The following is a 13,883-nucleotide window of genomic DNA, read 5'->3' as shown; positions in this document are numbered from 1 at the left end:
CGCTGCCTTCAACTTTTTGTCCTTCCATCTTTTCAACTTTTTTGCAGGTTTAGGTAGTTAGTTAACCAGTACTGCATGTTATTCATTTTGCTTTCGTCTATCCATTTTTAGTAAGTTTCCACTTTTCACATACACACTAGCAGTACAACATTCACACTTACGTACACGTTCCATAGCATCAAACATCCAGTCACCTACTGGTCAAAATAGGTAAAGGTTCCATTTTATTTTGCGTCTAGTTTAACTCAACCCCAAAAGCGTGGTAGCAAACCAACCCTTCTAGAATGTCGTCGCAAGTGTATAACACCCACATCCATCTATGTGGGATCGGTCATTTACTACACTATACTAGCCATTAGAAGTGGGTTGATGTTTTTGATAGAGAAGATAGACACAGACTCAACGACGCAATTAGGTCTAGGTACCCTCCTAGCCAGTTGACATAAACACGAGTGTAGACAGTCTGAATTTGATCTCTTTCACACAGCCTGTAAACTATCTTCCGGCGTATGCCGAACTCTTCTGCTACCTCCATAACTGCCCATTTTATGAGCACTCCATCACTGTTGTGCTTGAGGAGGAAATGCACCACCTAGTTCTTCCTGCTGCTGCTTAAGTATAGACTCTATCTTGGCCTCTCCTCCATCCCAATGGTGAAACTTTTCCGAGGGAAATGGTAATCTAAAATTATTCCCCCACTATTTTTTATTTTTAATATTTTTGGGGAGATTGGTGAAGGTTATGTTAAATGCATCATGTTAATGTATTCATAGGGGGCTTCAAATTTTGAATTTTAATGCACATTTTAGTTCAAATTTCCCTCTTAAATGTTTAAGAGGGAAATCTAAAATATTTGATAATCCTCTTTGTAATATGAAGAGTTTTCGGCCCTTATTAGAAATGGAAGGCAGTTTTTGTGTTCAATGTTTGGTTGTCCAATTTTAATGTTCTTATATTTAGTTTTTCAGAAATTAATGTGAGAGATAATTTTTAAAAAAAAACGAAATGTAACATCTTTATGGAACAAACTAAAAGGGAAAATATGACATTTATTATGAGATAGATAGAGTATAAGACTAATATAGTGCTCCCTCCGTTTCTTTGTAGTTGAGTCGTTTTACCATTTCGGGAAGTTCCTTTATAGTTTAGTCGTTCCCAAATAAGGAAGTAATTAGCATATTTAATGGTAATTTAGCCATATTTATTAACAGCTCTTATTACACTTAATTAAGTTAATTAAAGAATTAAAAAAAACGTTCCAACCCTAGCATTGGTTATCTCATTAGTCGCATTCTTCTTCTCTCTCTACACAAAATCCTCTCACTTCTCTCTTCTTCATTTGGCAACCCTAGATGTGAAATCCGTTGCCCTCCTCTTCCCATTCACAACATCGACTGTACTCTTTTCTCTGAACTCACCTGTCATCGTCTCTTCTCTCAATTTGCCGACTCCAAACAATGGACCGCTCTCACATCGCCAATGCCGACAACCAGAGACAGCCACGCAGCCCCCTCGCCGATGGCGATGGCTGGATTAACCCTCGCCGCATTCGTGTTCCAGCAACCTCGCGCGGTAGAGGGTGTACTTCGGTCACTTCCCGGGGTAGAGATCGTATTTTAAGTGATTCCCGCCGTAGATCTCGAGAATCAGCACGAGATGATGAAGGGTTAATCCACCATCTATGGTCGTACATCTGTCGGTCCCACAAAGGCGAACCCGCTGGAAGCGTAGGCTTCTCCCCAACCGGAGGCGTAACTGGCGGTGAAGGCGGCTTCTCCTTGACCGGATGCGTAACTGGCAGTAAACGCGGCGCCTCCCCGACCGGAGGTCTTGCTGGTGGTAAAGGCGATGCCACCTTTGAGGTGTCCGACAACCCAGTAATGTCAGATGAAGAGTTGTAAGGAGATATGTCATCACCGATTCTGACAAGGTGTCGTGGGAGAGAAACAAAGCTAAGGCAGGAAGGGAGGTGAAGGCACTCTTTGGTGAAGGCGACGCCACCTTTGAGGTGTCCGACAACCCAGTATTGTCGGATGAAGAGTTTGTAAGGAGATATGTCATCACCGATTCTGACAAGGTGTCGTGGGAGAGAAATAAGGTTGAGGTAGAAAGGGAGGTGAAGACACACTTTGGTGAAAATTGCTCGGATCCGTGATATGGGTGAGATATTTCTATATGCCTACTTTCTTAGAATGGATTGTCATTAGTGTATAGATCTGTGATCGTTAGTTATATATGTGTGATCTGTGATATGTAATCGAAAGGAATGTCGTTGGTTTATATATCTGTGATAATGTTAGTGATGTTGTGAATTTGGTTGGTGATGTTGTGAATTTGGTGATTTGATCTTTCTGTATCAGAGTTGTCATTGTTGCATCATTCACAACCTTAACGCAAAATGCATCATTGTTGCACATTCACAACAATTTAAAAACACAAAATGCATCATTGTTGCACATTTACAACCTTTTAAAAACACAAAATGCATCATTGTTGTATAGTGACAGCCTATTCAAAACACAAAACACTGGCATGATATGTGCATTCATGTATATGTATATTCACTAAATGCACCATTCATGCACATAGGCAGCCTATCCAAAAAACACAAAAGCTTCTTCTATACCTTCATAATCCCAAGACTTAGGAAATCATCTCCAATCCCTGGTTGTTCCCCTGGTCCCGCAGATAAGCAATTGCTTGCATAGCCAGCTCCACTGGAACATCTAGATCCAGTGGAAGTTAATTTGTCCTCCGTAAATGTGGTTTCCCTATGTGGGGCAGCTTGTAGCTGTTATGACCCTGAACTTTTACGATTTTCAAAAAACAGCCTTGAAGACTTAGGAAAACATTGTCCAAAGTCTGTGGCTGTAATTCATTGAATGATTTCTCAACTGCATTGACTAAATCACCCACATTATTGCATGCAGTCTAAGTTTGTAGTGATTGTATTGCTCTGAATCAACCCAAATCATTGACATTAGTGTTAGGTGAGTTAGGTGGTTGTTGCACGAGTGATATTAAGAAACCATTTTGTTGTGCAACTGCTTTGAAAGCTAGATCATTGTCTTTGATATGTGATCTTGCATTGTCTTGTTGTATCTTGAGAACTTTAGTTGCCCCGTCTGGCCACTTGGCTATGATGGCAGGCAATATCTGTTCCCAACAATGTGACATGCATAAAATCATCATTTGTACAACATTACAAATTCATTAACAGTGTGTCATGAGATGGTAGGCACATTGGTGTGTAATGGTTGATGTGCATAAATGAATTGCATTAAAGAGATGCAAACATTACCTTATTGATCAAGCAATCCCTCTCCACATCTTTTGTGATACTCTATGGGTTTTGTCTCCAAAGTGTCTGTCTTTCTGTTTTTACTTGACCTTTTGGCTGGAACTTGTTTGGTAAAAGGAAAAATTCCAATTTTTCCATCAACAAGACGTCGCCATGAACACCGAACAATGACCTACAAACTGCACACATGAACATTATTTTTTATATGAACTTCTTATATTTACATGTTCTATGAGGTTTTTGCTCTCCTGGAGCAAGATAGAATCTTTAAGCTCCTTTAGTCATATAGAACCACTTTTCATCAATATGTATGGTATTGTACATGTTCCTGAACCTGATCTTGTTCAAGATTCTATCAAGTTCTAATTATTCAACTGTGAATCTCAGTCGCAAACAGTTTAGGTTGGGCTTAATGGCTGATGTGTGTGGCCTAATTAGGCCAGCCTTAACCCACCTCTAAACAGTTGGTTTTGATCAACCTAAACTTGCTGCCACACTCAAGATGTTGCACCTTTTTGAGAAATACAAACTCTTGAGTACCTCAACATCCAGATGCAACCTTTTGGGGTAAGGCCTCACTTTGAACTGATTCTGCTCTTTGTTGTTGTTTCTTTGCAGTATTCCACCACCTTGTAAAGGTTTGCCGGGAGATTGTGAACTTGAGTTGTGCCTTAAGTGTAGTGTACCACGAGGAGGTACACTGCCTACGCACCTTCCGATAATGAATTGAACCACTTGGTTCTTGAATTCTGAGGAGTACTCTTGATGCCCCATTATGAGCATTCAAGACACTTCGGTAGCTAAATAGAGCATTTACTCCATTTGGTGATTGAGATTTTTAATGTTTAAAGGCAGCGGAGGACTTAATTGTTGTTAGCCGTCAAGTATTTATGGAGTGAGTAGAAAGTGGCGCCAATTTTAGGTAATTGAAATGTTAAGTGGCGCCAGAATTTTCAGAGAAATTTTTGTAAAGTTCATTTCTTGAATGTTGAAATGTTACAGTTGTGCCAACATTTAGGTTAATAAAAAAGACTTTTCATTCTACTCAAGCCTCTGTATTGTCGGCTCTCTGTCTCTTAAACTCATAATTTAATTTTTAAGATTTGGATAATTAACAAATAAATAAACAATTTATTAAATTAAATTTGGGCGTACAATTTTTTTCTACTTAAAATAAAAAGGTTCAAATAAAAATTGAAATTCAAATTTAAAAAGTTCAACAACTTCATCTACTTTATCATATATCCACTTATCCCACTAAACATCTCTTTTTTAGACTCTATGCCAAAAGTTCCGCCTCAACTATGGAGGAATAGAGGGATTATAAAAATAAAGCTCACATACGGATACGGCTGGTTTTTTTAGCTCAAAATTTTTTACATTTTTTAAACCGTGCCAAATTAATGTAGGACAGACACATTAGAGGAAGAGGCAAGTATCTGGATGAATAAGACATTAGTTAATTATTGAATATATAATTAATTCCTAAAATTACATTTGCAACTCAAAAAGTCATTATTGAATATATAAATCATTATTTGAAATAAAAGTAGATTTGCAACTCAGAAATCAGAATTGATCCACAAAGGATCGTCAATCTCACCCTTCAACCCATGACCTTCATTCAAATGCAAGTTTTCAAAGACTTTGGGGGCCCACATGGGCGTCCCGTCTTCAAAGCCATTGAAAGTGAGCCTCCGCAAACCGCTCCCATCCAACCTCACCGCGTACAACTCCCCATACGGCTGGAACTGATTCGGTTGCGCCACCGGCTCCGCCGTCACTCCGCCCAAATTCGCCGCGAACGCCACCCACTCTCCGTCACTGCTGAAGCACACGTGATTCAATCTCTCCCTCTCCTCATCCATTCCCGCCACCTTCACTCTTCTCACTCCACTTCCATCCGCCTCCATCACATAGATCCCAAACGCCTCCGCATTTTCCGGATCTTGTCGATTCGACGAGAACGCGATCCGTTTCCCGTCCGGCGACCAGCTCGGCATCGTATCGATCCACTCCCCCTCCGTCAGCCGCCGTATTCCGCCTTCGAATTCGCCGATCTCCGCATCGACGATGTATAGGTTTTTCTGCCCGGATCTCCCCGATCGGAACACCACGAGCTTCCCGTCGGGGGAGATCGACGGGAAGGCGTTGTTTCCGGTGTCAGATCTGGTGAGGATTTTGATTTCCGATTGGATCTCGTCGCAATTAGGTTTTAGATCCGCTGGATCGAATGTCACTCGAGCGATCTGCACCGGTGCTTTCGCGGATTCGAAAATCGGACCAATTGATGTGAAGATGACGTTGCTATGAGCAGGACTCCAAGAGTTGTAGAAGCTAATTCGATTTCTGAACAATGTCCACATTTTCGATCCGTCCGATCTCACGATTTTGAGGCCGGAGTTGTGATCGAAATCGACGTTCATCGCGATTAGGTCGCCGGAAGGGGATAACGCTGGAAACGAACCGACGAGTCTGATCATGTTAAGCCCCTTCACTGGACTGTTCACCCGCTCGAGATAAGGAATTGCATTTTCGCCGGAACGGTGATATCCGAGAAAAGCTGCTCCCGGAGAAACAAAAGGATTGTAATGGTGGATATTAGGGTTGAGCAGCTCCGTCACCGGGTAGAATTTCCGAGACTCGGTATCGAAAACCTCGATGTGGCGGTGACTCCGGCCCTTCCGCCTCGTCGCCACGGCAATTCTCTTCACGCCGGGAATTGCCGCCGGCGTGAAGCAGTGGACTCCCGGCGGAGTAACACGAACCGGCGGCGATGATGCATAAAAATCTTCCGACAAATCGGCTCTAAATATGCTCCACCAGCCGTCGTCAGATTGCCGGTGGAAATACAGGGTGGAGTCACTCCACCAACTCGGCCACCCGCCGCGTTGGCATAGAACAACGCGGCTAGTGGGATCGGATTCCGGGAAAACAACGATGTCGGTAACAAGCTCGTGGAACTCGCCGCCCCAAGCCTTCCGGCCGTAGGAAGCGACGGCGACGATCTTCCCCGACGGGGAGATTGCGGGGCTGTAATCGACGGTGCCATATGGTGTTAGCCGCCTGGTCGTCTTGTCGTCGTCTAGCGTTGTGGAGTAGAGAGCCGACCAGCTCGCGAAGGGCTTCTGGGGCTGTTCGTGGGCGGAGATGAAGTAGAGGCGGCGGTTCTTGATTAGGGGGCGGTCGTGGAAGAGGCTCTCCGGCGGGGAATGGAGGCGTTCGGGATGGGGATGTTCGGCACGGTTTAGGAAAATGCGGGGGGAACCGGTCCGGTCGGAGATGTAAACGAGAGTTTTTTGGTCGTCGACGAAGTGGCCGTTGAAGTTGATGGATAGGGAGTCGGTAAGGCGGTGCTCCGACCGAGGGCAATCGTCGTTGAGCTCGACGGCGAATATGTCAAAGGAATAAAAGGCTCTGCCTACGGTGTTGAAGAGTATCGTACCGGTTGGGTCCATATTTGCCAGAATATTGAAATTTGATTTCAGTTATATATTACATATGATGAATATATGAAGGTCGTGAGCAAAAATGGATAGTGCTTAGCGGAAAGCAAGTCTTGTTTTAGTAAGATAGTTGGACTTGTCTACCACTTAATGCCAACCTTATTAGTCAATATTATCGTCTCTTATTGGAGTAGTCAATATTATCGTCTCTCCTATATATGTCAGTAATGCTATTATATTATACTACAAACAAGATAATTATTGAGTTGAACGAAAAATAAAAAGTGGATGGCCACATTTTTTTTTTATCTACGAACTGAACTTTGCTAAGATATCAATATTGGCCCGTAATATTTGAAAATATCTTTTGAAGTTTATTAACTTCTATACAATATCATTTCAGCTACTTTGTTGCTATTTCAAATATTTTAGGAAAAAAATATCCTCAAGTCCATGAAGGAAATTTCAAACTATATATTCTCTTTTCTTTATAAAAATATTTAATTTATCTCTTCATTATTTTTACATCTTTATTAAAGAGAGAGGGAAAAAATGGGAAAGAAAAGAGAAAACTAGGAAGAAAAAGACAAAAAGTTAAAGTGCGATAAATTAAATTTAATAAAGAAAGGAGATCAAATAGACTAAAATGTTTTTAATGGGCTTGAGGATATTTTTATCAAAAAAAATTGAAACAGTTAAAAAGTAGCTCAATCAATATTACATCAAAATTGTTAATACAAAATTGCCGGGGTATGAAATGGATAATGTATTTGTCTCTTTTTTGCTTTCTGGAGTTTAGCATTTTCGGACAAGATAATGATTAATGCACAACAATTAGCCTGGTTGATAGTTACTCAATCTTCTAAACAAAGTTGAGGCTAAAAGGTAGGCAGTGAAAGAACATACATAGATGGAATAGGCAGAGTGAAACCGGTTTATAATCAGACGATAAACGGTCGAACATCAAAGCCAAAGCCATGTATAGATACTCTACTTGGCCATCAAGACGCGGTTTTCAGGAGAAATGGTGATGGGGACATACTTCACAAGCTCGCATTTTAGACCTTGCTCCTTCACCCACATAAGTCTTGCAGCATCAATGATATCCTTGCACATGTAGCCGAGCACTGCCCGATCAATGGCCTGCATATTTTTCACTATATCTTCGACTTTGCATGATTCTGAGTCGAGCAAGAAATCTTTCTTTTCGGTCCTGAACATGATCAACAGAAAAATTGCATCATGAGAAGCCACATCATACATTATACCTAAAAGAGATGAAAAATGGTAAGGCCATTACATGATAAACTGTGATATTCTTGGCCGCATATACGTTTCTTAGAATTGACAGAAATCTGTAGAGAACATTATTCTACATCAATGTTTATCGCACACAGACACAGATGATATAAGTAACGGAAAAGTATAGTCCACACCAAAGAATAAATAAGCCACTTTTACTTCACATCTAGGTACTTCTCAGTCAAATGCTGAGCTGGATTGAAACTTTCATGCTTAACAATTTCAGAGAGAGTGAGTCATAAAAAGTGGCTTGTTTTCCAAAAGGTAAATCCTTAATCCGCTAATGATTAAACCAAACAAGCTATCAATCACAGGCTTAAGTGGTAAACTAATTTCTTTACCAAATCATAATGATCTTGTTGTCAAGTGGACATGAAGCTATAAGCCTATAAACTCGTGCTCCTATGACAGCTAATGAATTTGACACAATGCTGTGAATATAATTCCATGCTGTCGGGGTCAGAACACATTACATTAATAACAGAAACTCCACACCGGTCTAGAGCTCAATGACCACCACTCTCATCCACTTCTCGAGTTAAAGTTTAGTGCCATAAATACAAACAAGTGATTAAGCAATCAAAGCTACATAAGTTTACACAAATGATACCAAGACCTTTTTACTCAAGATGTCTGGCAATTACAAATGAGACTAATTGTTTGGAGAAAAAACAATGTATTCCACATAATCAAGAGCTAAGTTATCTATAGAATGACTTCGAGCAGAAAGCTCCTAAAATACAAGCCCGTTTGTCCACACAGCATAATAAAGAACCAATGCATTAGGAAGAAGATTTGGAGAACATACTGTCGATTCTCAACCTCTCCAACACTAAACTCTCTTTCTGTCGTAAACTCCGATCAGCCCGAGGAGAAAGCAAGAATGTAAACAAATTAGAACCATGAAACACAACTGAATCACAAAGATATCATCACACATTCACACCTAAATTCATGATTTCTGATGCAAAGTAAGAGTCTGTTCAAACAAAGTAAGAACAAAAACAATTTAGAAAGACACTAACTTTCAACTTATAGGACTTCCGTTCCACCAACAACACCTTCTTGATCCCATAACAATCTGCTAGAACTTGTGTCAAATACCCCCTTCCGGCACCAAACTCAACCACAGCAGGACCATCACTATCCCTCTCCCTCTCCCTCTCAAACTCTTTCTTACAATCCTTTTCCTCACTCATTTCACCAGAAATCAAGCAAGTCTCCTTCAAAACCTCAAAATTTTCTAAATTCCCAAGAATTGATGCCTGTTGCAGCACATGTTTCTCCTTATAAGGGAGTTTCCTGAAACCAATAAATACTTTATAAATAAAACTCAACTAAAACTGCTTATTTACACACAAAAAGATATATAACGATGAAAGGGTTATTTATACTACTTTATAGCCTAAACTTCAACTTCAATTTGTTTTTTTCGTGCGTCCTAAACTTTGAGAAAATGTTGAAATATAGCATGTTTTGCATCAGCAATAACAATGTGAACTTTGCCATCAACTTTGCCATTTTAGAGCAAGTTGATTGATGTCTGAGCTTTCTTCGCTCTTTTCTCGTGAAATCACTCAATTTGCTGTCAAAATCTTCATCTTGATATGACAAAGCACAAATATTATTGGCTGCAATCGACACTTAACACTGTTGTTGCTGCTAATTTTAAACTGGCCCTAATGGAAAATTTGTCAAAGCTCATGACACACAAAAAATAAATCTACAAACAGAAATTGGGTGAAAGTTGATGTTATAAACAATAATGAATGCAAAGATGAAAAGATTCTTAGTACTACTTGTCAACTTCTCTATTAGTCCAAATGCTACAAGCTTCAGGAATCCTGTAAGAATCAGGAATGGTGCTGCATACTGATGCATGTACAGACTTGATTTTAGCAATCAAATCCAAAAAATAGGGCACAGCCATTGAATAGACGGCATTCCTTTTCATCTCCGATGTGAAACTCGAATCACATTTCGATTTCTCTTCATCATCGTCTGATCCCGCATTAATCACCTTTTGATAGAAGGGTTGGCGAGAGAGGGATTGTGTCTGTTTCAGCAACGGGCATCGGTTTAAGTGAGTCTCGAGATTTTCCTCGAGCACGGAGCTAGCAAAGACACCGCAAACATGAATGGAAATAATCGGTTAAGAGTAGCAAAATTAGAAGAGGTGAGAAGGGGAATATTACTGAGAAGGATCGATTGGGCATGGAATCCACAGGGAGTCGGATCTCTGGGTGTGGTTCCCGCAGAATCTGGAGAATTGAAATTAGGAATTCATCAGCATTGCATATTCTAGTTGGGGAAAAGGTGTGGCTTGTGCGAGAGAGAGAGGTCACGGAGAATCGAGGAGAGGGGAATTAGCACAAAATCTCCTCTTCTTGGAAAGCCAGAATTTGCAGTGTGTTGCCATTTTCTTCTGCCTATGCTTTGCCTTAAACCCTACAGAGGGACGCGCTTTTAGGTTATCCACAATGGCGCCTAGCGCACCGCCTAGCCGAGCGCCGGCGCTAGGCGGTCGCCGGGCGCTGGGCGATCCGCTCGGCGCCATTGCAGCGTCGGGATCGCCCAGCGCATCGCCCAACGGTTTTTTTTATTTTTTTTTAAATTGTCCCGACACTATATATACGCGATTTGCACTTCATTTTCATTCGCACCACTTGTATTAACGAGTACTCTCTCTATCTAAATTTCTATACAAGATAAACACCGAGAAATGGATGTAAACAACGAGCCGAGTTCAGGGACGAGTGGTTCTCAAACTCCCCCAATTAATGTTGGAGGCGGATGGAATCAGATGCCCGGGTACTACAACATGTACCCGTGGCAGCAGATGCTACCCGGGTTGCCGACCGGAGGGAGTCCGCCGGGGGGGTTCCCGGCAGTGCCGGGTTGGGGACCCAATATGCAGATGATGCCGGGGTGGGCACCCAATATGCAGATGATGCCCGGGGGAGTACCGGCGACGCAGGGGACGCCGGGGGGAGTACCTGCGATGCAGGGGACGCCGGGGGGAGTACCGGCGACGCAGGTGACGCGGGGGAACGTCTATCGCCCCAGTTTTGATTTCAGCACTGCTTCGTCGCACACATCGACCCCAACGGATGCGCAGTTCACGCCGAGCGGTTTTGATGAATTTTCGTTGGCGGATTTGGGGTTTGATAGTCTCGGAGTTCCGGAAACTCCCGTTCAAACGGGGGGAGCAGTGCAGGGTAGTGGCGCCCCAAAGAAGAAGGGCAAGGGAAAGAAGGTCGGGGAGTCGTCGCAGCCAGGTGGGGATGACCCCACGGCACATAGAAGGTGGACGGACGAGGAGAACGTTGCCCTGTCAAGGGCGTGGGTGAGTGTTTGCGACGATCCTCTTGTTTCTAATAACCAGAGGATCGTCAACATGTGGGGCAAGGTAGCAGCAGCCTACCAGCGATTTTGCCCGGAGGGGAGGCCACACAACGGGGAGGATTGCCGGAAGGCGTGGAACCGAATCAGGGCTGCCGTCTCCCGATTTTCGGGTTTGCCGGATGGCCGAAACGGCAACGATTGAACTATACCGGGGATTTCAGCGGCAGCAGCGGTGGTTCCCACGACCTCCCCGAGACGGACCAGGTGCTCCCCACCCCTCGTTCGTTTGGCCGCCGACCTCGCCCCGTTGGGCAAAAGCGGGCGCAACGGGCGGCGAGGGGGGCCGCCGGGGGTTCCCAGGAGGTCCAGTCGGCATCCCCCTTTGACCGCCAGTCTACAGAGGATCTCAAGTACTTCGCGCGTCAACAAACGCGCCAGATGATGGTGAAGACGTTAGCCGAATGGCGAGCGGCGACGGACCCCCAGGAGAAGAGATTTCTCTTCACATTGCTCGAGAGCATGAATGACGATCTGCGTGGAGGCGGCAGCGGCGGTGGCAGCGGAGGCGGCGGTGGCGGTGGCGACGGATCCGGCGGTGACGGTGGCGACGGCGACGGCGACGACGGAATCGAGGGAGCCACCGAGTGATTTTTTTTAAGTAATGTACTTTTTTTAATGTAATTTTTATTATTAATGTACTTTTTTAAAATTTTAGTACTTTTTTTAATTTATTGTACTTTTTTAATTTTTTGTATTTTTTTTAAAGTAAAATAGTATTATTAATGTTTCCCGTATATGTCTCGTAAATTAAATTCCGTATATTGTGTTATTTAGTGATGTGGCTATTGATGTGGCTGGGCTATTTATGATATGGCTGGGCTATGGCTGGGCTATTTCTAATGTGGCAGGAGGATTTTTAGTATTGATGACGTGGCAGGAGGAGTTTGTGGCTGGGCTATGGCTGGGCTATTGCCACTGTGGATACCCTTACGTACTCCTTTGTCACTTGTTGAAACGATGATCAAAGGATCCTTACATTATCTTTTGAATTATTTTGTCTCTCATAAATAAAAACGGATCACATTTGATTCATTTTAGACGATTTCATCAAAAATTTGACGGAAATTCCCCCTCCAGCATATCCATCGCCAAGCTCCGTCGTACCATCACCTTTGGTCCTCCTCCTCCTCCCTCACCAAACCAATCCAGCTCCCTGCCACCGCACCATGCTCCTACCTCCTTCTCCAGCACGATTACTCCTTCACCTACGGCCAGCCACCGGTCCTCGCCGCCTACACACCGCCGCTGCACTGCCCCTCCCCAAGCTCCGCCAAAATCGTCCTCGAGTGGACGGCGACGTGCAAGGGCAGGCAATTCGATCGCATCTTCGGCATCTGGATCGGCGGCGCCGAAGGCCTCCGCAGCTGCACCGCCGAGCCATCCCCCGCCGGCATTATCTGGACGGTGAAGAAGGACGTCGATTCCACCTACATCGGCGTCTACCACGTCAACATATTGCGAGAATTTGGTTTCCACCTTAGGGCTTCCGTCAATTTTTTAACGAAACCGTCCAAAATGAACCAAATGTGACCCGTTTTTATTTGTGGGAGACCGAATAATTCAAAAGATAATGTTTTGGACCAAAATTTAAAAATCGTAAATATGTTAAGGACCAAAATGGGCCTTTAGGCTAAAATGATTCAATTTTTTTTTTCTGACAATCTCTTTCTTATTTTTTTTCTTTTTAATTTCTATAAATTCATGCCAAAAAACAATGTCTTATGTAGTGAGGGAAAAAGGGAGTACTAGCATTTATTGATTCAGTTCTATAGGTAGACGTAGGGGTTAATAGAATGTATTAGAGTCGTATTTGGTCCATGGACTTTGACCAATAATAAATGCGACGAGACATTTAATTGTTGGTGAAAATATGTGATATAGATATATAAACAGAATGTGAGTGCATTCGCGGTGTTGGTTGCGGGATACCCGACTCAGGTATTGAGTTATACCCGACTCACTGCGAGACAGATATCGGGATTGTCGTTTCGACCAAAATTCGGTGCGGGTACCCGTTTCGGCTCCCTAGTTAAAATCAGATTCATTTTAAAAGTTTAGTACTCCATTCGTTCCTTGTTAATTGCACTTCTTTTCGGCACGAAGATTAATAATATTGTATTAAGTAGATGATGAATAAAGTAAGAGAGATGAAGAGATAATAAAGTAAGAGATGGTTAATTTTTGCCAAAAAGAAATCATATATTCCATCCGTTCCATAGTAATGAAGGCGTTTCTTTTCGGCACGGAGATTAAGAAAAATTGTGTTAGAGATGAAGGGAGAAAAAAAGTAAGACAAAGTAAAGAAGGTGTTGAAAAATGTGTTGACTTTTACTAAAAAAGGGAAATGACTATATTATTATAGAACGTACCAAAATGGCAAAATGACTCTATTACTATGGAACGGAGGGAGTAATTATCTTAGAACTCCC

At 42.7% G+C, this 13,883-nt stretch overlaps 2 protein-coding genes across 2 annotated transcripts; both read right to left on the bottom strand.

Annotated features, from left to right (window-relative positions):
• Nucleotides 1-4,741: 4,741 nt before the first annotated feature.
• On the bottom strand, nucleotides 4,742-6,959 carry LOC121796886. Its single transcript, XM_042195659.1, has one exon. The coding sequence runs from the start codon at nucleotides 6,757-6,759 to the stop codon at nucleotides 4,864-4,866; it is 1,896 nt and encodes a 631-aa protein (XP_042051593.1). The 5' UTR covers nucleotides 6,760-6,959; the 3' UTR covers nucleotides 4,742-4,863.
• Nucleotides 6,960-7,489: 530 nt separating this feature from the next.
• On the bottom strand, nucleotides 7,490-10,468 carry LOC121741785 (tRNA:m(4)X modification enzyme TRM13-like). The gene is made up of 6 exons (XM_042134731.1): nucleotides 10,395-10,468; nucleotides 10,245-10,310; nucleotides 9,849-10,163; nucleotides 9,075-9,351; nucleotides 8,858-8,894; nucleotides 7,490-7,960 (listed from the first exon to the last, which is right to left on the bottom strand). Exons 1-6 carry the CDS (start codon nucleotides 10,466-10,468, stop codon nucleotides 7,905-7,907), a joined length of 825 nt encoding a protein of 274 aa, XP_041990665.1. The 3' UTR covers nucleotides 7,490-7,904.
• Nucleotides 10,469-13,883: the final 3,415 nt, after the last annotated feature.

The sequence above is a fragment of the Salvia splendens genome, chromosome 1 (assembly GCF_004379255.2).
Source record: "Salvia splendens isolate huo1 chromosome 1, SspV2, whole genome shotgun sequence".
NCBI classification, from domain to species: domain Eukaryota; kingdom Viridiplantae; phylum Streptophyta; class Magnoliopsida; order Lamiales; family Lamiaceae; genus Salvia; species Salvia splendens.
The sequence above is the reverse complement of the archived record's forward strand: the minus strand, read 5'-3'. Positions and strand labels throughout refer to the sequence as shown.

Bases quoted from the DNA above. Each gene is read 5' to 3' on its own strand.
- LOC121796886 (XM_042195659.1), bottom strand. From the start codon at position 6,759: ATGGACCCAACCGGTACGATACTCTTCAACACCGTAGGCAGAGCCTTT.
- LOC121741785 (XM_042134731.1), bottom strand. From the start codon at position 10,468: ATGGCAACACACTGCAAATTCTGGCTTTCCAAGAAGAGGAGATTTTGT. The intron at 10,311-10,394 runs GTGACCTCTCTC...TCAATTCTCCAG, and splicing joins TCCCCTCTCCTCGATTCTCC to ATTCTGCGGGAACCACACCC. The intron at 8,895-9,074 runs GTTAGTGTCTTT...AGTTTACGACAG, and splicing joins GGAAGTCCTATAAGTTGAAA to AAAGAGAGTTTAGTGTTGGA.